This window comes from Schistocerca americana, chromosome 3 (genome assembly GCF_021461395.2).
Source record: "Schistocerca americana isolate TAMUIC-IGC-003095 chromosome 3, iqSchAmer2.1, whole genome shotgun sequence".
Taxonomy (NCBI): Eukaryota; Metazoa; Arthropoda; class Insecta; order Orthoptera; family Acrididae; genus Schistocerca; species Schistocerca americana.
This window is the reverse complement of record NC_060121.1, coordinates 153,760,726-153,786,173: the sequence shown is the minus strand read 5'-3', so window position 1 is coordinate 153,786,173 and position 25,448 is coordinate 153,760,726. Positions and strand designations below refer to the sequence as shown.

The window sequence follows — 25,448 nt, the reverse complement described above, 5'->3', positions numbered from 1 at the left end:
TTCGGTAGTTTTCACATCTGTCAACACCTGCTTTCTTTGGGATTGGAATTATTATATTCTTCTTGAAGTCTGTGGGTATTTCGCCTGTCTCATACATCTTGCTCACCAGATGGTAGAGTTTTGTCATGACTGGCTATCCCAAGGCCATCAGTAGTTCTAATGGAATGTTGTCTACTCCCGGGGCCTTGTTTCGACTCAGGTCTTTCAGTGCTCTGTCAAACTCTTCACGCAGTATCTTATCTCCCATTTCTTCTTCATCTACATCCTCTTCCTTTTCCATAATATTGCCCTCAAGTACATCGCCCTTGTATAAACCCTCTATATACTCCTTCCACCTTTCTACTCTCTCTTCTTTGCTTAGAACTGGGTTTCCATCTGAGCTCTTGATATTCATACAAGTGGTTCTCTTCTCTCCAAAGGTCTCTTTAATTTTCCTGTAGGCAGTATCTATCTTACCCCTAGTGAGACAAGCCTCTACATCCTTACATTTGTCCTCTAGCCATCCCTGCTTAGCCATTTTGCACTTCCTGTCGATCTCATTTTTGAGATGTTTGTATTCCTTTTTGCCTGCTTCATTTACTGCATTTTTATATTTTCTCCTTTCGTCAATTAAATTCAGTATTTCTTCTGTTACCCAAGGATTTCTATTAGCCCTCGTCTTTTTACCTACTTGATCCTCTGCTGCCTTCACTACTTCATCCCTCAAAGCTACCCATTCTTCTTCTACTGTATTTCTTTCCCCCATTCCTGTCAATTGTTCCCTTATGCTCTCCCTGAAACACTCTTCTTTCAGTTTATCCAGGTCCCATCTCCTTAAATTCCCGCCTTTTTGCAGTTTCTTCAGTTTCAATCTGCAGTTCATAACCAATAGATTGTGGTCAGAATCCACATCTGCCCCTGGAAATGTCTTACAATTTAAAACCTGGTTCCTAAATCTCTGTCTTACCATTATGTAATCTATCTGATACCTTTTAGTATCTCCAGGATTCTTCCAGGTATACAACCTTCTTTCATGATTCTTGAACCAAGTGTTAGCTATGATTAAGTTATGCTCTGTGCAAAATTCTACAAGGCGGCTTCCTCTTTCAATTTTTTCCCCCCAATCCATATTCACCTACTATGTTTCCTTCTCTCCCTTTTCGTACTGACGAATTCCAGTCACCCATGACTATTAAATTTTCGTCATACATTTCATCAATTTCTTCAACATCTGCAGAGCTAGTTGGCATATAAACTTGTACTACTGTAGTAGGCATGGGCTTTGTGTCTATCTTGGCCACAATAATGCATTCACTATGCTGTTTGTAGTAGCTAACCCGCACTCCTATTTTTTTTATTCATTATTAAACCTACTCCTGCATTACCCCTATTTGATTTTGTATTTATAACCCTGTAATCACCTGACCAAAAGTCTTGTTCCTCCTGCCACCGAACTTCACTAATTCCCACTATATCTAACTTTAACCTATCCATTTCCCTTTTTAAATTTTCTAACCTACCTGCCCGATTAAGGGATCTGACATTTCACGCTCCGATCCGTTGAATGCCAATTTTCTTTCTCCTGATAACGACATCCTCTTGAGTAGTCCCCGCCCGGAGATCAGAATGGGGGACTATTTTACCTCCGGAATATTTTACCCAAGAGGACGCCATCATCATTTAATCATACAGTAAAGCTGCATGTCCTCGGGAAAAATTACGGCTGTAGTTTCCCCTTGCTTTCAGCCGTTCGCAGTACCAGCACAGCAAGGCCGTTTTGGTTAATGTTACAAGGCCAGATCAGTCAATTATCCAGACCGTTGTCCCTGCAACTACTGAAAAAGCTGCTGGCCCTCTTCAGGAACCACATGTTTGTCTGGCCTCTCAACAGATACCCCTCCGTTGTGGTTGCACCTACGGTACGGCCATCTGTATCGCTGAGGCACGCAATCCTCCCCACCAACGGCAAGGTCCATGGTTCATGTGTCCCACATGAGCTTCCATTTCTTCTTCTGTCAAGCGATGAGACAGTTCCTCTGTCTTTATAGAGGCTTTCAACGTAATCTTTACATCTGTTTGCTCTCTCGTGTGTGTTTAGCAGTGGAACTCCTTCTCTATTTGCTTACTAAATGAAAATTTTTGCATTGAAAATTGTGTGCAATTGTTTGCAGATGTTGTCTATAGCAAAGCAATAGTTTGTAATATAAATAGTAATGTGTATTAACTATATACAAATATCATCTTGAGCCCAAGAACTCACTTATTGTGGTAATGAATCTGTACAGGAGCTGTTTATGGTGGAGGCCAGGCAGTAACAATGGAGACTAGGCAGAGCCGCAAAGAACTGGAACGTGAGGTCACTTACGCCATGTTCAATGTCCGTGTCGCAGAGATGCAAGCAGATTGGTTCAAGAACAGGTGATGGAGCAGTCTTGTAAAGTTTTGATATAACTAAAAAAGTGAATAAGAGAAAAATGACTGCCAGATTAGAATCTGTAGTTTGCTAGTTTCAAGTGTTGCAGTTATGCATTGCAGGATGCAGTTGCATACTATTTGAAAGTAATGGATGACATCTATGGATATGAACTAATAGATCTGTTGGTGCCATATGTACCTTAATTTAGGCTTTGGTTAGAAAATGATGGAGAGTGATAGTTTTCATGTTAAGAGGAGCAGAACTGTTTCAGTCACAATACATCAGGATTAAAAACTTAAAGAAAATGAAGGCTCAATAATGGAAGCTAATCACTAATTTCAGTGCTTCTTTTGTGCAGGGATGAGATTCAAAATGCATTGCCTGAAGTGAAGGAGCTTTTGTTAAAATGGTTGGAACAGCAGGCGTCAATGAGAGTGTCCTGTGAGGCACTACAGGACTCTCACCAACTCATGGCATTGGTGAAGGAAGCCGAATCGCAGCCCACACACCCTCTCTACTCCCTCGCCACACGCCACTCTGCACATCGCCGGGTACAGGATGCACTGTCAGCTACACGTGCTGCACTACAGGAGCGTCTCGAAGAATGTGACAAGCATTTAACTATGCACAAGGTGTGTATCACACTGTAAAAGAACTTGGCCCTTGACTGATTGTGTTAGATTATTATGAACATAATTCGTCTAAAATGTAGGAACCTACTAGAATACTACAGTATTTTTAGGGTAATTACATCTCTTCAAAGAAGGGAAAATCAGTGATTATATAATGGCAGTGAAATAGAATTGGTTACTGCTCACCACATAGACAAGGTGTTGGACAGCAGACAGGTATATTTAAAAATAGACTCAGCTATCAAAGTCTCTCCTCAGATGTAGAAAACACACACACACACACACACACACACACACACACACACACACACACACACACAAAAAAAATGGCCACTGTTCTTTCTGGGCACTGAGGTTGACTTTGGTGAGCAGTGACCTCAGCTGAGGTGGATAATCAGGAAGACGTGTGGGACAGGAAGGGGGAGTGATAGAAGTATAGGGGTGGGGCAGGATGCTGCTTGTGGGTGTGTGCAGATACATGGTTGGGACAGGATAGTAGACTGTAGCATTTGTTGGTTGTGATGGGGAGGAAGGGGGAGCAGTGAAGGGGAAATAACTATGTATTCTGGAGGGATACCAGGTATGTGTAAGGCTGGAGTGGGAGCAAGGGAGGGTGTAGAAGCAGGTGGCGACAGGGACTAGCAAAGTCTCATGCCGCAAGGTTATGGGAATGAAGGGTACATTGTGGTTATCTCATTTGTAACAACAGGAATTTTCCAGCTTGTGGGCAGCAGATTTGCATTACTGTGGGTAGGGGGATGTCACTGTGCTCATTTAATGCCAGGTACTAAGTTGTGTACACATTAAGAATGGCATTTTCTACTTATTTTGGGGACGTTAGTGTAATTAACTGAAATCTGCCATATGTAAGATTGCAAAATTATTCTTATTACAGTGAATGTTATTCAATAGAATTCTACATCTTTAAGATTTTTGTGTGTTACGATTGTGGTGGTAGTGGAGATTGAGATTCATTTGATATTTTCCACAAGAAATTAGTAATTGGAGTATGCAGGCGCAATTCATATGTAATAGCAGCCTGCACATTTATCAGTCCAATGCATAACTTGTTGTAGATGATGTTCTGAATGTGTAAAACATGCAGCCATGCTTTTGTAAAATGAACTATAGTCAGATTAAAATTACTTGTCAGTTGAAGTCTGTTACTTGGCCTCGCAGTGTTGCCACATTTGCTGCTGCTGCTCGTTGAAAGGTAACACTCAAACGTGGTAGCACACTTCACAAGTGCTGTCACATGTGACGTGGAGCGATGTTGGAAATGTCTCCCATTAGTCACGATGGGAACACGAAATGCTCTGTCATCAGCTGATTTTAAGTGACTAATGACTGAACTGTGGCAGACGTAAGCATCTTGTAGCCTTGAATTTATGCTTGTGTCCTAACATAATGACAACATTGTGATGTGTAATCTATATGAGGAAATGAGGGTTGACAGCATGTGGCACAACTAGTAATCATACTTGTTTTGTTCACGTTTATGTGTGAACTGTAATTTTTTGCTTTAATTAGTTACCTAAAACTGTCCTCGTACAGACCGATGAGTAGTCTTAGTTGGAACTCGGTAATGGGTTTTAGGTGACACAGGCCTAGTCCAAATGTGAAAATAATGGTAGGAACAAAAAATAAGAGCAAGTAAAAAAGTCAGTATGATAATGAAAATGGTTTGAAAAAAGATTAAAATAAAATTACATTTAAACCAATTAATTCAGTAAAAATAATAATCTCATTTGATAAAGATTTAAAACAAAAAAAATTATATCCCCTGATGAGATTCAAACCCATGACCTACTCCTCTACAGAACCAGTCGCAACAATGATTTGCTACCTTCTGAAAGATTGACCTCGTGCAATGTTGGGTGAAGCAGCTTATTTATATTGAATATGTTCGCACATGACGTTGAATGCTTAGGTTGGAGGAACAAACTCCTACGCATGATGGGTCAACGAACAAGTAATTTTAATCTGGTTGTAATACAGCAGCAATAGTCACAGCTTTATGTTGCCAGATGTAGTGTATTCAGATTTACCCCTAAACAGACATTCGTTTCTAAGACATTGTACGGCAATAGTAGTAGTGCAGTTATTCTAATCTTGAAAAGTGAAACAAAAAATAAAATTTATTCCTTCACAAATGCGCATTTACTCCTAAGTAATACAGTGTTCATCGCTGTAGGACTTAAGTTGCCTTTTTGATGGACAAAAATGTCAACTTGTCACCATATACTTGTGAAGTATGTCTAATAATGTAGCTTCTGGCTGTAAAAATAATTTAAGTGGAAATGTTGTTTAACACCAGTACACCATGTAGTCATTTTTTCCAATTAAATACATATTTGTAACGTGACAAAAAGACAAAGTAGGCATTTTGAACTCATGACTGTTTTTCATATGCACATGAGGGAGGAGTAGTGGGGGGCTGAGGCACACAAATGTGAATGATAAAGTTGTAGAATATACACTGAAGAGCCAAAGAAACTGGTACACCTGCCTGAGGTCATGTAGGCCCCTTGCGAGCACGCAGAAGTGCCACAACACGACATAGCATGGACTCAACTAATGTCTGAAGTACTGCTGGAGGGAATTGACACCATTAATCCTGCAGGGCTGTCCATAAATCTTTAAGAGTAAAACAGGTTGGGGATCTCTTCTGAACAGCACGTTACAAGGCATCCCAGGTATATCCAATAATGTTCATGTCTGGGGAGTTTGGTGGCCAGGGGGAGTGTTTAAACTAGGCAGAATGTTACTGGAGCCACTCTGTAGTAATTCTGGATGTATGGAGTGTTCCATTGTCCATCGGAATGCACAATGGACATGAATGGGTGCAGGTGATTAGACAGGATGCTTACATACGTGTCTCCTGTCAGTCGTATCTAGACATATTAGTGGTCCCATATCAGTCCATCTGTGCATGTCACACACCATTACAGAGCCTCCACTAGCTTTAAAAGTCCCCTTCTGACATGCAGGGTCCATGGAAGCTGTAAGAATGAATGCAAATAAGTTTAATAACTTCTAATAATAAATTACTTCCACGATGGTGCTATATCCCGTGGATCAGAACTAGTAGAAGGCAAGGGAATTTACACCATAGATGTTCCCTGCCAGCTCAGTAGTCTGACTATAATGTTATTATAGGTAGCATTATCATACTCATTAGAAAGATGAATTTTGTGTTATTCTTTTGGGTTGCTTTATTATTTCTCACAAATGAGTAATTATGTGTAAGTAACATTGTTAAACAAGAACACGTCTCAGTAAGGCAGTTACATGAAACATCTCCCTCTCCCCTTCCCCCCCCCCCCTACTCCCCCCGTCACACCTCCTTGTTCTTTTTCTTGTGTGTGTGTGTGTGTGTGTGTGTGTGTGTGTGTGTGTGTGTGTGTGTGTGTGTGTGTGTGTGTGTGTGTGCGCGCGCGCGCTTCTATTTTCATATATACCTGATACAAAACTCTAACTACTCTCTGCATTGAGGGAGCTAGGAGAAGTATACAGTTAGTATATCACATTCCTTATAATGAGAACTAAAAAATGTTACAACAGATAGGGTTGTATTTGTTACAGTGTGTCAAATCTAAATGCCAGTATTTTGTGTTCATTTTTTGTGCATTTTGCCTCTTATTAAAGGAGATTGTAAAATCCTTAAATTGGCTTTGTAGAAACATGATATATTCTAATTAAATGTCTTGTGTTTTCAGAATGCACTGGCTTGTGTCCATGGTACACAGATACAGCAGTGGTTGACACAGTTAAATCAGGAGTCTGAAAAGGATTATCACCTTGTTTTTGATCTGGTCAAAGAATTTCTCCAGAATGCTGGACAGAGTCAAATGATAGTACAGGTGAATTCTTTAACTATGAAATAGGAAAAAGAAAGTATGAAATCTTTAATGGGTTTTGTCGTCTCACATTAGTTTCATACCTTCTAAAAATTGATAGAATAAGCTTCATATTCATTACTTTGTATACATATAACTTTGATGAAGGCCTCATTATCACCACCACCATCATTACAATAATCATCAACATCATAATGTCAAATTAGTGAAAATTGCAACCCTAATTGAGACTCCCATTTATAAATGTAAACTTGGAGAAAATGTAGAACAGGGTGCAATAAATGATAAAGATTGCAGAGAGCTGTCACATATACAAATCCAGCAGTGCTCCCTTGCAGATCAGAGAAATCATTGCACCAAACTCTCAGAATGAAGTCCCCTCAAACAAATTGGAAATATCAAAGAATGTGGAACTATTCCACATCAACAATGAAGAATGCAGTGCTAGTGAATTCAAGTGATAAGCATCTGACACATTAGTTTGTCATATCATGAAGTTTTGTCTCAAACAGAACATGATATTAAAACAGCAGTGCATATGTGGAACCAGTGGATAGAAGAGACCTATGCACTGCTGAGCCAGTTGTGATCATCAGTATACATTATGGCCACTATCTTATGAGCTCAGTCCTGACAGATTGTTTTGATTACAGAGCTGACCCTCATGCTAGAACATTTCAACAGATGTGGGGTTGTCTGTGTGGTTGGATTTGATGTCATCTGTTACAAGTTGAACTGCTGTCATGAATAACATTCCAATAACAACCATTATTTAGCATTCCCTTGTCCCTCAGACCGAAGTGGGGCTGCTAAGAGGTAAAATGTTGCATTTTTGTATAAATTCCACTTTCATCTGTCCTCCTGACATTGAAGTTGATGTCATATGTGTAGGACACTGTTGTAAGTACTGCAGTCTTGGAGTGTACATTGTGGAGTGGAATAATGGTCACACTCTAATTGCAACTAAAGTGTCATTTTTATGTACCACCAGGAGCTGTCGATAAAACATCTTTATTTGCTACCATTTTCAATTGATGCATCAGCAGCTCCTGCTAGTAAATAAATAAGACATTTCTTTAAATGTTTGTGGGGCAGTTGTAGTGGTTTGAGAAGCAACTTGTACAACTTAACAGCAGGAACTCCCGTACCAGTAATCTCTTATAGCTGGTGTTATCTACTCCATCCGTCAGGCAACTCCACATCTTTTGTATGTTTCAGTAGAATGTTGAACAGCTACATGTGGCTAGAAATGTACGAACTATTCTTCTTCTTCTATTAGTAATAGTAGTAGTAATTCTGAAATTCAGGTGTGAAGACTGATGAGAAGTATTGTAATTGTAATCTATTCCGTAACAGCACTTGATCCATGATATAAAGATAATTTCAGATACATGTTTCCTGCTGCTGCAGTTTTCACATATGTTAGTTTTAATTTGATTCTTAATGTTCTTTTTCTACTAAGTACTTTTCGTGCTGTATTTACCTGATTGTAAGATGAAAAGTCCAGGTTGGAATATCAGCAATATTACAAAAAGGAAGATTGCTACTCTTTGTAAAATTAACTTGCAGACAGACATAATGAAAAGACTGTTCCATATGGACCGAATAGGAGTTCATTAAACACACACTTTATAAAAGTCAAAGTCCTGTCAGATGCTCAGACTTGTACAAACTGAATTAACAAGGGCTAAGTCCTATATGAAGTAAACTTGTCTAAGTCTGGCATATAGCCATTTGAAAATTAATTCAGAATAAATTCAAAAGTCTACCATGATGACAGCCCCATTTTCTTCTTCAAAGAGGCATTGAAGATAGTAAGTCTACAGCTGACAGTTCCTTGGGCCGTGAAGTCAGACATGAATGGCAGCGATGCTATGATGGCATCCTGGAATAAGAATCTTGATTGATGAAATCCTTGTGGAATCGGCACTGACTGAGGAAACTCACTCTGAGCAAACTGGTCTGGCCCAAGGGTTGGCTCCCAGTGAATGAATGGTCAGGGCATGGTCATCTGTCTTCTGGGAAACTCTTCCTGGTGTGTTAGGCTTCTGTGAAGCACTAATGTGGTGATAGTTGCTGACACCACAGGTTTTAAGCCTCAGTATAGCACTAAGTTTTTATGTTGTATAATCACTTAATATAGGGGTCATACTACATTTGTAGATGAAGCTTTGGCAGTTGAGGTTGTGTGCCAATTTTTTTAAAATGGAGGGATGGGAGGGGGAGCAGTGGCACCAGTTTGACTAAGCAATTGTACAAATGTGGTGAGGTGAGTGGCGAGTGAGTAGCCATGGGATGTAACCTACGTAACTTGCTTTTTATGAACATCTAGAGCTTGGGTGGCAAACCAGTAGAAAGAAAAGAAGGGAAATCTGAAATGTGGAAGAAATATCTAATTCTTCTGTGTACAGGTTTGAGGACATTAGTATAGAAATAAAATGGAAGTAGGTGAAGATGAGATATGAGACCTGATACTGCAAGAATAATTTGGAGAACTTAGATATTCAAGTGGGAACTTGATCCCGGAAGGAGACAGCAGTCCCTCAGAATTAATAAGATCCTTGTGAGAGCCAGCTGTAACTAAACTCTTCTACCCTGTGTGAGATATGAGGCAGGGGAAGTACTGTAAGACTTTTTAAAAGAATGTAAATAATTCTAATTTCAAAGAAGACAGGTGCCAAGAGGTGTCAGTGTTATTGGACAATCGGTTCAATATCTTGTGGTTGTAGAATTTTTGCATATGAATGGAAAGACTGGCAGAAGTTGACCTGGAGGAAAATCAGTTTGGGTTCCATGGAAATGTAGGAACATAAGAGGCAATACTTCCCCCCGTGTCTTATCTTAGAAGATACTTTCAAGAAACGTTTGTAGCATTTGTATGTCTACAGAAAGCATTTGATAATGTTGACAAAGAGTACACTCTTTAAATTTTTGAAGGTGGTAGGGAGAAGATATAGAGAGTCAAACTTGTACGAAAACCAGGCTGCAGTTACATGCGTTGAAGGACATGAAAGAGAAACAATAGTAGAGAAGGGAGTGATATGGGGTTGCAGTTTATCCTCCATGTTATTCTGTGTGTACATGCAGGAAGCAGTAAAGGAAATTTTCTAATTGTGACAGATAAGTACTGATTCTCTAACAAAGGATATTACTGTATCCCAATTCTACTGAATAATAATGCAGCAATAAAACATGAATGAGAAACAAAACTAAAATTTAAGTTAAATTGCAAAGGAAATGCACCATATACAACAAAACATAATGCTCATATAGGTTCTCATCTGATAGCACATATGGCATTATGCTGTAATGAAGAACTAAACATGAGATAATATAGTACTGGTAATCCAAGAAGCTTAGCATCCTGAAAACCACACTCAAAAGCTTAATATCAGGTCAAGGCCTACTTCACTGGGAATCAGGACATACAAATGTGCCCTTTAAGTAAACACTTTAAATGTGCACATTTTAGTACGATTCATGAAATACTGATGTTCTTGGAGAATCCTCTGATGTTTTGTTTCTTTTATGACATAATGTAAGATGTTTTAATGTTTTACATGTACGAATGTAAGGGCATCCTACGTCATCGTAGCTGTGCAAGTGTGGTGGCGTCCGTTATCTGCCACTCTCTGGCAACTGCGGAAACGAACCTGTTTCGAACAGGTCACAGGAAAATATTGGAAATGGTGGTTTGAAAAGTGTTACTTTCAAAGTAAATTTCCTTTTACACAAGTTGAACTATGTGTGACAATATACGGTGAATTTCTTAAATCGCAGAGCGTTTGACAGTCATTTAAAAATCAACACTCTGATAATGAGCCATTTAGAAGAATTTCGAGACCAGAAGATCGGACATTTACGTCGTCATTAAAAATTTTACTGGCTGAAAGTGCAACACGTGCAAAAAGAGATAGACATTATATTTGAAAGCTTAGCTTATTAACCTTAGAGGCCAATATTATATATGAAAGCTTTGCTTTTCCTGTAGCAACACTATGTATATCCATTTAAACCATAACTTTTCCTGGTGGTGTGTTTGCGCTACTTAACATTGATGATGTACTGTGCTCTGAATATCCACTGTCGTCAGCTGGCAAGATCACGTGATGTGAGTGATGGCTGGCATACACAAGCACATCACAATCTCGATTTCAGTGCTTCGGAAAGTAACATTTGTTGTACGAAAATATGCAGCATACATGTTGCTGCACATCAAAGATCTTTCTAAAACGTGTTTCCGAAAGTGATGGGAAATTCTATGCCCGTGTATAAAACCATAGCCATTCAAAGGATTGATAAGTTTTCAAGTTCAGAGGAAAAATATACTGTCACTTAACACGAAGAAAGTGTATTTATACCTGGGAGAAAGTGTAACCTGGAAATCTGTGTGGTGTCCCCCCCCCCCCCCCTCCCCTCCCACCACCCCTTGTTGCATATACAACCTGTAATAATGCTGTTATTATTTACAAAGACAAATATGTTCTACAGGCCACTGATTGTGCTTCACAAATAGAAGGAAGCAAAACCTGTATGGACAGTACAAACTGCCTTTCATTTAGTTGCATCAGACGAACCAGAAAAACTTAAAGATTTGCTGATGCAATTGTTATGTTTTGTCATAGATAACAAAGGTCTTGGAAAAGCAGTTGAATGGAGTAGACAGTGTCTTGAAAAGAGGTCAGGTGACGAACATCATCAAAAGGGAATTAGATTAGGAAATAAGACACTAAAAGTAGTGGATGAGAGTTGCTGTTTGGGCGGCAATGTAAACTGACAGTAGCAAGAAAAGCATTTCTGAAAAAGAGGAATTTGTTAACATCTAATAAAAATTTAAGGTTTAGCAAGTCTTTGCTGAAGGTATTTGTATGGAATATAGCCTTTTATGGAAGTGAAATATGCATGATAAGCAGTTCAGGTAATAACAGTATAGAACCTTTAAAAACTTCAGAACAATACTAAAGATTAGATTGATAGATCAGATAATTATTGAGGAGACACTGAGTAGAATTGGAGGAATGAAAAATTTATGGCGCAACATTGGCTAAACATGAGCTTCAACAGTGGTGCTAAAGCTGTTAATGTCCTACAGCACTATTGATTTTCAAGGCCGGTACCAAATAATAAAGTAGATTTTTAAGCTCAATTGGTAAGATTTCTGCTGTCAGATATAGGGAGCCAAGGGGACAATGTGGTATTGTCATTCCTTGTGCTTATAATGTCAGCACTGTAAGCACAGTGTGTTGTAGCAGTTGACTGTGGAAGAAAATCAAAGCTATGACTCGGTTGAAAAATATGGATTTAAGACTTTGCAGTTCAAAACTGGCTCACACATACTGTATGATGCTGGCTTCAAGTTAGTTAAACAGAGGGCACAAACAGTTGTGCCTCAGACAGAAAATTTGGTGTGACAGAAGTGAATATTCAGAGGCGGCATCAGATGAAAAATAAACTAAACTGCCAGTTGCACAGGCCATGTTTTCAGGGAACTGAAACGGGGAAGGTTTCATGAACTGCAGAAGCAGGCTGTGCAGTATGCATGGGAGAAACACAGTGAAGGCCTCCCAGTTACTAGAGTAATTATCTGAATGAAGGCACTTGAAATAAAGAGGAATTTTCCAGTTACATGTATCACAGAATTCAAAGTAAATACTGGTATGTGCATGAGAATTTTGTTCAGGGCAGCACTTTTTGTAATGTTGAATACTCAGCGTGTGTTACAAATAAAAATTTCTCAAGGAGCCCCTTCAAGAGAAGGGCATTGTATTATATTTGTGGTCATCGTATAGTTGGGTAAATACAGTAAAATCCTCTCTCACAGCAAGAAAAAGTTGCTGTTGTCTGTATAGTTTTACCTTAGGAGAAATACCACTATTTATTTGTCTTTTCCTCACTAAAAACTGTGTTTGTTTTTCTTTTGTTGCCTTCAAATAGTGTGAACAATCTGAAAGTGAATTAGGAAGTCTAGCTAAGCAACAGACAGCAATGATGCGCAGTTGCTTGGACCTGTTGAGCCACTATGGAACTGTGACAAGTCTTTATCCAGTGTCATACCTCAGTAGCCATCGTTCAGCCTGCTATCGTAGATGGCTAACTGCCCTACTCCAAGATCTGACCTTGGACAGGTGAGTGTCATTGCCATCTCAGTCTTAATTGCATTTGCAGAATGTAAGGTAATCTAATCTTTCAAAATACTGACAGTCAAGTAACATTTAAAAAGAAGTCCTAGTGATGATTATTGATAGCTCTAGAAAAATACCAGTAATTTTTAGTCACTTTAAGTTTTTAAGTGCATGCATACATCCTTTCTCTATAATGCGCATGAGATCAAAATGTGAAAGAAGTTTTGGCATGATCTCTCAGGTGTTCTTTGCATGATTGATTAAAATGCTGTGCCTCCAGGTGTTTCACCAAGTTGTTGTTGTTTGCATTTTATGCACAGAATTTCAACAGCCAACGGCTGTGAGTTGCGCTCCTGTGTGTACTTGCTGCCCGCACTCCAGCGAGTCTCAAAATAATGAGTAGATCAGTTGTCGAAATATTGCGCATAAAATGGAAGCACACCACTCAGAAGTTTCAAGTTGTTAATAACAACACAAATATTGCTTTTTATCAGAAAAGTGTTGCAGAGTAAGCGAGGAAACACAGAAGAGAATTGTTATTTGTAACAGCTAGCAAATTTTTAGGTAAAAATTTTTAAAGTTGTACCATCACTATAGGAAGAGATGCAATAAAGCAGTTAAGAAAAGTGGCATACTTTTATGGCAGTTGTGAAGAAACCACAACCAGTTTGCATTTTAGTCCATTTTAGGTATACCTCTGATCATGTGTGAAGAGTTAATTGGACACATTTTAAAATGTGTGTCTCCCAAATGTATAATTCACAGTATGACATTTATACCTGTTTAATCTTGTCTGTGCACACCAGCCATGAGCCAGGCTTTCTGATTTCACTTTTGCCTTAAGTGATAAATGCTAAAGACACATAGCAGAGGGAAAACAGGAGAATCCTGAGCAGTTCTGTGTTATAGTTTCCTCAGGGATTTATAGTGGACTGGAAATGAAAGGAATTGTTTCTAGCACATGGAGGGGACTTGGCTGTTTTCTACCATATTGATATGATTTGGTAACCTAGGGCTTGATGCAAAATGTTTAAGCCTTTCTGTATCTGAACTTTGTATCATTGTCAGACATAGTATAGCAAAAGGGCTTTATCTGGTGTATGCACAACATCCCTTCGCAAAAACTGGATAACACATCATATCTCGTGGTATAAAGGAATGAAAAAAAATAGCATTGTTGCACATAACTTTGACGGTAAATATAATGTTAAAGTAGTGTATGCTTTGTAATGGGTATATGATGATGATGAAGCTATTGCATTTATAGTAAGAAAATAACCTCAGATTCTGGCCTGTTAGGTATGTGGTCTGACTGACGGTGAAAAGAGCGGGGGGTGGCGGCTGGGTTGTCGAGTAACCACTGGCATTTCAGTTTTCTCTGTATTATGTTGCCTAGTTTTCACAAGTGAAAATTCATCTGTGAGAATGGTGTTTGTCTGGACAAAGTTTATTGTAAGTGTGGGACAGTCAGCATGCCAAGCAAATGGGGAGGGGGGGAGATTGATTTGGAAGATGGTAAAATGCATTGTGTCTCATAGAATTAGTTGTGAGATACCATTATTACTTTTGCATATTAAGCAAGTTGCAGGCTTGTGTATTTTCAAAGCACTTAAAAAATTAATTTTACAATATACTTACAGTCTTAGAAATATGTGCAGTTAAAGCAGCGGTGCAGCGCATAAAGATGTTGTGACAGAGTTTGATTATTACTTTTTTTGCATTTGAGCAAATAGCGTGTTACCAAGGATGAAATTTTTGATCTTTATACACAATTAAAATTTTGCCATATAGATATTAAAGCAATTTATGTTAACTGCATCAAAATGTTCATGGTTATACTGTGATAATTTACGGAATTATCTGTCACAACAGGTGCAATGAAGTTGCCGAGCAGTTCAGAGCTACGTTCTCCGCTGATGTGGTTGCTGCCAGCAGTTCACACGCAATGTCACAAGCATTCCAGCTACAAGCCGCTCTGAGCGAAGCGAACAGTAGGCTACAGGAATCTTTTGAACGTGTCTCAACGACGGAAGGTCTGCCTGAGCCCCAATTGGAAGCGCAATACATAGATGCCTGCACATCTGTCAGTACTTTCCTTCACACAGAGCCTGGTGCTGCACCGGCATTGGAATGTGTGTGCATAACTGCCCTTTGTGCACTAAACAAAAGATACCTTATGATGGAAGCAGCTGCTGCCAGTAAGTTTGAAAACTGAGGAAATTATAGATTTATTGATAGTTATCAGAGTAATTAAAAAACCTACACAGACCTAATTAAAACACCATCAGATCACAGTTACCTATTGTACAGCTGTGATTTGACACAATATGAATGCATGTAATGTGGGAATTGTTTTTGAACTTATTTCATAATATTAGTCATGTCGTGCAGCACGTACTTTTACGAGAAAGAATGGGAAGTAAATGTGCATTGCATTAGCTGTTCTAAGAGCAAAGAATGGTGATTCTATAGTTTATGGTTGGGTGCCACTGTGTAACAGTAGCTTGAACATCCAACTTAGTTAGTAACCTGTTATGCACGTGCTACTTGTTCATTGCATTGTTTGCCTACCACGTGCTTCTGCAGCAAGTGCATCACTCACAAACAGAAACATTTGTGTGTGGTATTTAATCTGTGAATTGTATGTTTTACATTTCAGCTTCTGCAGACTTGAAATGAGAAGGTATCTACCAATGCATGTATAAGTTTTACTGCTTAGATACAGCTGTGTGGAAAGAGTCATCCTCAAAACACAGAAGTATATTTGTCATATCGTATTTTATTAACGACGTGTTCATACTACGCTTAGCAGTAAACTAAAATTAACAGTAACCTGTACTAAATCACATGGTGACACCTTTCGCCGTGCTGTATTGCCTCGGAGGGTCTTGAAGCCATTTCCTTTTCACTTTCCGTTACATTCATGTCTTGGTAGAGTTATTGTTGGATTTATCATTGTTCTTTGAAAGCATCTGGTCAGTATCTCTGAATCTGAAAACAACCCTATTTTGCCATTAAAAGATCTCACTTTCAACTAGACACATTAGTAGTTGATAGATTCCAATTGTGATCTAATGATATTGTAGTCATATGATTCTTAAGTGCAGTACAACTGCCAAACAGTACAAGAGATTATTGTATTGCAGTGTTGGTCTTGATTATGAAATAACCTAAAACATTTAAATTTAACAGTATCTGTGAAAATATTAAATGAACATGGAGTCATCAAAGTGAAATTTTTAATTTAGTCTCCAACTCTGTCACATTACCCACAAAACACTGAATATGCAGAGCAGGTTATTGAATTAATGACTCGCCATGAACCTGACTCTTTTCTCTACTAACTTGTCTCAGGTCTGCCATAAGGCTCTTGGGAATGAACTACAGCTTCCATTTCCCCTGCCCCGCTGCCAGTCATTTTGTTAAAATGAAATGAAATAATAATCAGTTGCCTCAGATCATGAGGATGTTAAATGACTAATATTGTAGACTGGCTTAAATGTTTTCTGTGCCGAAGTATGCACAGTCTGCTCAAACATTGCTCCTAGTTAATATGAGTGATATTGCAGTTTGTATAATCTGTAATCCTTTCAGGTGCTGGAGACTGCTTGGTTGACTTGACATCACGGGATGGTGACTGGTTTCTGGATGAAATGTATCTAGTCAGCAGTCTTGTAACAGAGCTTACAGCAGTTTTACCATCACAACCAGACCCTACTGTGCAAATTGTTCTGCAGTGTTTAAAATCAGCCAACAATATTTTTAAGGGTCTCCAGGTAGGTTTTCAGTCTTTAATACTGAAATTTGTATCAAATATTACAGTTCTAACAATCAGATCAAGAAGCCAAATCCAACCTTGGACTTGTTTTCCTGCAAATCTCCTTTACATAAAAACTAATACCGTTATTTAATATTCCTCCTCCATTTAAATAAAACACAGTCAAACCAGTTTAAATTGAATTGTCCACTAGCTGGTACCTGACATGTTGCTGCCACAGAAGAAATACTTGTGGAAATATTGTTTGTCATTTAGATAGAAAGAATGATATTTATTTTAGTGTCAATAATGAATACATTTATTGACACTGAATGAGATTGAGATTGATATATATATATCAGACTAGTATAAATTGTATCCATTTTATTTTGTTAATTTTAATAGCGAAGTGCATTAGGGTACACAGTATTTATTGTTTTTATGTATTCAGCAAAAACAAACCAATTTCTTGACTGTCTGACTCGTGAACATGCAACACACAACTCGCCACGTAAAAAAGTGGATTTTCTAGATTCAATCTGCACACTTGAAATGATTGACCTTGTGCCTTGTTAATGGTCATTGAGAATGCAAGTCAAACGAGGAACTGCAGTCTCTTTCAGTCGAATGGCATATCGGTGAGAATGTTGGGAGTGCATGGAACATGCGCATCTCCTTCTTTTGACTTTTCATTAAGAATAGTTACCGCGATGTCATTTGGCATCAGTTTCTTCACAGCGAGTCTTGTTCCATTTCACATTCAGATTGGATTAATGTTCTGCAAGAAAATAATTTGCACGCTGATTCTGAGTGACAATTTGTGCACTTGCACACCAGAAAATTCCAACAAATTAAAAAACTAAAAAACTTGAGTGAATAATTAACAAACTTGTCTGCATTCATGATGTTGCCAATCCATTTGTAGGTGACAGAATCACATGCAATTTGTTCTCTAATTGTATTGTTGAGTGCATTGATGTTGGTGCTTTTTGTTGCCAAAATAACACTTTGGAAAGCCATTCATGATTTTTTTATGTCAACAATTTGTCGAAAAACTGTCTGAATGAGGTGTCCGATGAATGGCACAATGACGTGGAAGTTCAATGGAAATGAGTCATTTTGTATTAGCATCAGCTGGTACTTTGCCTTCAATAGTTTTGAAAATGTGGCTGCAGACACACCGCACTGCAAATGTACGCATATGTTGATCTTTAATGTGAGTTTTCACACGTATCTCCAGAGATGCGATGCTTTGAAGCAAGTATTGAACTGATTGGCTGGTTTTGGTGTAGGTATCACTGGAATTGTTTGTCTGGGGTTGCCAGATAATAAAATGTGAGCACCACGAAACTGTTGTGCATTTGATCGTAAATCTTAGAGTTCGATCAAGCCTGTCAAGCGATTTCTTATGATCCATAGTGCATTTGTCTCGGACAATGACCTTACAAAGTGCCATAACTTAAGCCAAGCCAGATCCTTTTGAAATGCTACGTTTTGGAGCTTCCGAGAAATGCATATCAAATGGCAATTTGAGCGCCAAATGCGCTGTTCGTCCACCATCTAATAATGTAACTGCAATACGTGATAAAGCAAGCTGAAGAAATCCCATTTTGAGATTGAAGTTGAGCTAATATCAAACTGATGAATATTTTTGCAGTGCCTCCAGGTGCATCAAGGAAGAACAGACTATCTCTGCCATTTGACTCTACATTTGTAATTGTGTCTTAGGCCAATTTCTGTTCTGCAGTCAAAAGTTGTTCATTTGCTTCAACAAATGCACTCAATTCATTAGAATTGTACTGCTGTTCTCTCGCCAAACTGCAATCATTAAGGTAAAGTGCAGAACATTCTGACACAGTCATGCCAAGATGAAAGAGTTCTTTGTTATTAGTCATTCAGCATAAGTCCTTGATTTTTATCAGTGTGAGATCAAAAATACTCTCTGAAAAATCTATGGACCTGTCGTTGCTGACAGTATGAACACAGTGTAAAATGTCCTCACTTATGTCCTCTCTGAATTTTTCCCACAAATCTGTAGGGTTAGATGGTGAACATTGTTTCAAAGTGATGGCAAATAATGTTTGAATTTGTCACAGATAACAGTTGGCAAGTCACTGTTGTTTCCAAGTATTGGTCATATTTGAGCAAATGATGATTTTGGCAACCTTCTCTGGACATCTGGCGCTCTACGCCATCAACCGTTCTCAACTTTGCAAATGAAGTAGGATCTTTGACATTAACCAAAGGCATTCTCAAATAGTAACACTCGGCATTATTTGATGTACTGTGTAAATACAGTCCAATGAATCATATGAATACGAATTTTGAAAGCCTTTAAAACACATGCCTTGCCTATGTCATTGGAATTTCTTAGATGTAGTATTCCATGTATAGTACTTGGGAACTTCTGATAACGTATTGGCAAACACATCTTCACGCAGTGCAAAGAATGGTGTGTGTGTGTGTGTGTGTGTGTGTGTGTGTGTGTGTGTGTGTGTGTGTGTGTGTGTGTGTGTGTGCGCGCGCGTGTTCGTGCGCGCGTGCTGGTTCAGCAACATAATTTCGTGCAGTGTCTGCCATGAAATAGACTCTTTGCCCATTTTCAAGATGAACACTGAGATGAACAACATTGGGATAGTGACTGTGGATTCAGAAACTCAAAACATGCTAAACAGCCTCGTTGTTGTTGTTGTGGTCTTCAGTCCTGAGACTGGTTTGATGCAGCTCTCCATGCTACTCTATCCTGTGCAAGCTTTTTCATCTCCCAGTACCTACTGCAACCTACATCATTCTGAATCTGCTTAGTGTATTCATCTCTTGGTCTCCCTCTACGATTTTTACCCTCCACGTTGCCCTCCAATACTAAATTGGTGATCCCTTGATGCCTCAGAACATGTCCTACCAACCGATCCCTTCTTCTGGTCAAGTTGTGCCACAAAGTTCTCTTCTCCCCAATCCTATTCAATACTTCCTCATTAGTTATGTGATCTACCCATCTAATCTTCAGCATTCTTCTGTAGCACCACATTTCGAAAGCTTCTATTCTCTTCTTGTCCAAACTATTTATCGTCCATGTTTCACTTCCATACATGGCTACACTCCATACGAATACTTTCAGAAAAGACTTCCTGACACTTAAATCAATACTGGATGTTAACAAATTTCTCTTCTTCAGAAACGCTTTCCTTGCCATTGCCAGCCTACATTTTATATCCTCTCTGCTTCGACCATCATCAGTTATTTTGCTCCCCAAATAGCAAAACTCCTTTACTACTTTAAGTGCCTCATTTCCTAATCTAATTCCCTCAGCATCACCCGACTTAATTAGACTACATTCCATTATCCTTGTTTTGCTTTTGTTGATGTTCATCTTATATCCTCCTTTCAAGACACTGTCCATTCCATTCAACTGCTCTTCCAAGTCCTTTGCTGTCTCTGACAGAATTACAATGTCATCGGCGAACCTCAAAGTTTTTATTTCTTCTCCATGAATTTTAATACCTACTCCGAATTTTTCTTTTGTTTCCTTTACTGCTTGCTCAATATACAAATTGAACAACATCGGGGAGAGGCTACAACCCTGTCTTACTCCCTTCCCAACCACTGCTTCCCTTTCATGTCCCTCGACTCTTATAACTGCCATCTGGTTTCTGTACAAATTGTAAATAGCCTTTTGCTCCCTGTATTTTACCCCTGCCACCTTTAGAATTTGAAAGAGAGTATTCCAGTCAACATTGTCAAAAGCTTTCTCTAAGTCTACAAATGCTAGAAACGTAGGTTTGCCTTTCCTTAATCTTTCTTCTAAGATAAGTCGTAAGGTCAGTATTGCCTCACGTGTTCCAGTGTTTCTACGGAATCTACAGCCTCATTGCTGCTAATACTGACTTCTTTGATACTGACTCACTTCATTATTGTGCGCATCAGGTCTATCAGTACTGACTACTGCCTTTTTTGTCATATTTGCATATAGATTTGACAGAATGGCAATATTTGACATTGATATGAGCTTTAAATGTTTTCGATAACAATGGAAATATGGCAAATCCATCCATTATCAGTTTCAGTACCAACATTTCTCGTTCTGATCGTTGTTGTGTGACCCATCTTCTGGTTTTTATTGTGGATATCCGTCATCACCAGTGCATATTTCATGACTTAAGTATATGGGACACTTTTCACCATGTTTTTTGTCCCAATATCAGACAGCAGAGGGTCTTCTGCATGTATTTTTGTTTTGAGCCATAGGAGAACATGAGCGTGTGGGAATCCTCTCTTGTGCCATTCAGTTACATACATCCAGTGATGAGTTTCACTGTAAATGTGATGCTTCACAATTAAGTCTATCAATTTAGTGAGTTTTTGCATGAATATTTGTGCTGTCAAACCGTATCGATCAGATGGATGCTGACCAGGTAATAAAAGCTCTTTTATCTGGTCCCATGCTAGATGGTGTGTAAAGGTGATGGAGAAAGTTGGGGCGGCCATATAAATGCACGTATGGCATGGCGTCTTGTTCGTATTGATGCATATACTGTGGGCTGCCATTGAATGTTGCTGGAAGTATTACCATTTTGCCAATGTCGGGAACATTTCCATGGTTCACAGTTGCATCTCACAAATGAATATATTCTTCTGAATGCAACAGTTTTGATTTAAGCAAATGAATAACAACTGTTCGGATTCAATTTTGGCATAAATCTCATATGTTCCATTGTGAGTTATCATTATGCGGTATGAATACTAGTTAACGCCAGATACTTTTTTACTGAATTGTTCACCTGTAAGAACAAAGAAAAAGAAAGAGAATAAAAATGCAAATTATACTTACTAATGTTTGACAGTTAAAAAGGAGATTACTTTTTTCACTTGATAAAATGAAATAGATATCTATATTTACCTGTAATTGGATTAGTTACAGCAGCACATTGTATGATCGATGTGTTTCAGTGGCATGATGCATTGTATTATTCCGTTGTTGAAGAAGTATATCCCACGTGTCACATTCTTCACCAACTAGGACAATTGTAACTTCATTGATGATAGGTGTGTTGTGGCATCTGGCATGCTGTCAGAGTGATGTTTTGTCAGCCTGTATTTGAACTGTGTAATTGTCTGGTGGTAAGCTGTCAATTGAAGTTTCGAATAATTTTGTCAGTGGACTGTGTGGGTAGACAAATGTTTGCAAATAAAATATAATGTGGTGTTTGGTGCCAGGAATTGAACTGCACCTTTGATCAACTTATGCACCATAGTCACCCATAAAGTAGACTTGTTGAAATTTGAGTGTCGGAAACGGGTAGAAATGAACCAACTTAGTGATACAGTTATCCATGAATTTTGAAAGTAAACATGAACTTATCTTGAAAACCTTTGTTGGTTCCAAAAGGTGTCATTTGAAGCACTGAATCATATTTGCAAATGTTCTGCAAAAAATGTTTGGAATCAGATGAGTCACCTGAAACTTATGTCAACTATGGATGAGGTAGCAGGTGCAATGTCAGCAGTGTAACTTTGCCATTTGTGCTGCGCATTCCTAGTGTTTCATTGTTGGACTGAAGAGGACTGCAATGCCCACACACCATATCCATTTTGTCGATATTTGCACTGGGATGCAAACTAATCATAGTTAATATCAAATTGAAATGCAGCAAGATTTGAATCAACATTCATTCATTGAGACCGAGCAACTCGTGAATGTTCTCTTTCAGTTCTTGTTGCATGTTGGTCTTCTGACTAATGCGCACGATCAGGAGGCTCGTTAACTTTCTTTAGATTCTCGCTGCAGATTGGTCTTCTGAGTCTGATGCACGTGATTGGGCTAGTACGTAAATGTTCCTTTTAGATTGTTACAGCATGTCGATCTTCTGATTGTAATGCACGTGAATAAGCAATTCTTAATGGTCAGCACTTCAATCCTTGCTACACGTTGGTCTTGTTATTGTGATGCACGTGACCAGGTAACATGTATATGTTCTCTTTCTGTTCTTGCCGCGTGTTGAGCTTGAAATTCTGATGCTTGTGAATGTGCAGTTTGTTAACGATGTTCTTCATTGCTCGCTTGTCATTCCTCATTTGTTTGAGAAGCTCATATTCGCTTAATTCTATGTACTGTGCTGGTAGAATCTACTAAGTGACTAATATTTTGGAGGGATATTTTTTTGACGAAGCAATTAACACAATGTACACTTGTATTACCAAAATATTGTTCATTGATTCACTGAACAAATAGAAAAAGTACTGTTCACACTAGAAAATTTAGATTCAATGTAACTCAAATTTATCAGCATCAAAATGAGTAAGACACAAAAACTGCTGATCTGTTTGTTTCTGTCACATTCAAACACCTCATTACTCCTATGTTCTTTCAAATCCATTTGCTGGTACGACACCCATATAATCTATTTTAAGTCAATTGCACTGTGTCTTTAACCTTCATGCAAGTGCAAGCAATAAGTTGACAAATTTTTACCGCAGTCACATGAACGGTATGGCAGTGTATAAAAGATGAACAAAGTAACATCGATTTTTTAAAATATTAGATTAGTGTTTATTATATGTCACAAGATAGTAATCAACTGTCTTTCATCAAAATAAGAGTGGCACTCCTTTATATAAGTCAGTTTTCTCTCTCTCTCTCTCTCTCTCTCTCTCTCTCTCTCTCTCTCTCTCACCCTCTCTCTCACCCTCTCACCCTCACTCCTAGTAGACTTCGACAGTGTGTGGAAGATGTCGTCAGAATACATGTGAAAATAAGAATGTACATGTTTTACATAAACAACAATCTATTCCCTTCAGTAAATCTAAGTTGGCTTTTGTTCAGTAGCAAGAGATCATAAGAGGTTCTCTCCACCCGCAAAGTGGGACAGGTGGATGACTGCACAGTAGATCACTTGCACATTAGTGTATCCATATAATAAACGGAAATTGAGACACAATACCATTCCACTAGTTTGAATACATCATCTATATCTCACTGAATTGTGTATAGATAAGTATGTGTTTAAAAAAAAGGGACTATGTAAATCTGCAATTGGATTGTAGGCATCAGTGTAGCAGGGGGTATTTGACTTGTCCTGGTTGTTAGAGTGGAGAGATTTCAGGTTAATTGTTAATTACTTAAAGCTAGTGGAACTGATTTAATAGTTGCAGTGACAATGGCTGCACAAATGGAAAAATGTGATTGCATTGACACCATTTAATTGACTGCTGTTGAAATACATCGTCTGAAACCTTTCAGACCGCCATGTTGAGAGGCACAAATCTAGCTATTCTTGTTGATGGATGTCTGATGTAAACTGATGAGTAAATTTTGCTGCAAAGATATTAAAACTGATTCATCAAATATATGACTAGTCAGAACTAAATCAGACATCGGCAGATGTTGGCACTAATGAAGCGTGTCACTATGGATCGGAAGATACTCTCTCTGGTCTCGGTGGCTATCTGAGTTGGTGAAGACTGCCAGTCTTGCTAGCGAGATGAAGGCAGAGCTCACCATCTGCAGCATCTTCGACAGGACTGATTGCGGACCTTTGGTACAGAGCCGAGTGGAGGGTCTGAATCAGAGGCTCCGATGGTTCCGTGACCATGTAGGCTGCAGATTCCTCGACTTGCGCCATAGGGTGGTGGGGTTTCGGGTTCCGTTAAATAGGTCAGGTGTCCGCTACACACAGGAGGCAGCTACACAGGCAGCAGGGGCTGTGTGGTGTGGACTGGGTGTTTTTTTTTTAGGTTAGACAGTCTCGGGAAAGCTCAAAAAGGGCTCCAGTGTCAAAGGGTACAGGGCAAAGAAACGACAAGAATCGACCAGAATCGACCAAGCAACAGTCGGTATTGCAGTTGTAAATTGTCGTAGCTGTGTTGGAAAAGTACCAGAGCTTCAAGTGCTGATAGAAACCACTGTAGCTGAAATCGTTATAGGAAGAGAAAGCTGGCTAAAGCCAGAGATAAATTCTCCTGAAATTTTTACAGAGGCGCAAACCGTGTTCAGAAAGGATAGATTAAATAAAGTAGGTGGTGGTGTGATTGTGTCTGTTGGTAGTAGTTTATCTCATGTTGTTGTTGTTGTTGTTGTTGTTGTTGTTGTTGTTACCTTCAGTCCTCAGACTGGTTTGATGCAGGTTTCCATGCTACTCTATCCTGTGCAAGCTTCTTCATCTCCCAGTACTTACTGCAACTTATATCCTTCTGAATCTGCTTAGTGTATTCATCTCTTGGTCTCCCTCTATGATTTTTACCCTCCATGCTGCCCTCCAATGCTAAATTTGTGATCCCTTGATGCCTCAGAACATGTCCTACCAACCGGTCCCTTCTTCTTGTCAAGTTGTGCCACAATCTCCTCTTCTCCCCAGTCCTATTCAATACCTCCTCATTAGTTATGTGATCTAATCTTCAGCATTCTTCTGTAGCACCACATTTCGAAAGCATCTGTTCTCTTCTTGTCTAAACTATTTATCGTCCACGTTTCACTTCCATACATGGCTACACTCCATACAAATACTTTCAGAAACGACTTCCTGACATTGAAATCTATACTCTATGTTAAATTTTTCTTCTTCAGAAACGCTATCCTTGCCATTGCCAGTCTACATTTTATATCCTCTCTACTTCGACCATCAACAGTTATTTTACTCCCCAAATAGCAAAACTCCTTTACTACTTCAAGTGTCTCATTTCCTAATC

At 38.8% G+C, this 25,448-nt stretch overlaps 1 protein-coding gene across 1 annotated transcript in view; it reads left to right on the top strand.

Moving 5' to 3' along the window:
• Positions 1-25,448, top strand: part of LOC124605141 (serine/threonine-protein kinase SMG1) — a 352,264-nt gene that overhangs the window by 273,257 nt on the left and 53,559 nt on the right. Inside the window, exons 38-43 of the mRNA XM_047136625.1 lie at positions 2,265-2,397; positions 2,754-3,027; positions 6,747-6,890; positions 12,822-13,012; positions 14,882-15,207; positions 16,604-16,785. Coding sequence (XP_046992581.1) covers positions 2,265-2,397; positions 2,754-3,027; positions 6,747-6,890; positions 12,822-13,012; positions 14,882-15,207; positions 16,604-16,785 — 1,250 coding nt within the window. The remainder of the gene's footprint in view (positions 1-2,264; positions 2,398-2,753; positions 3,028-6,746; positions 6,891-12,821; positions 13,013-14,881; positions 15,208-16,603; positions 16,786-25,448) is intronic.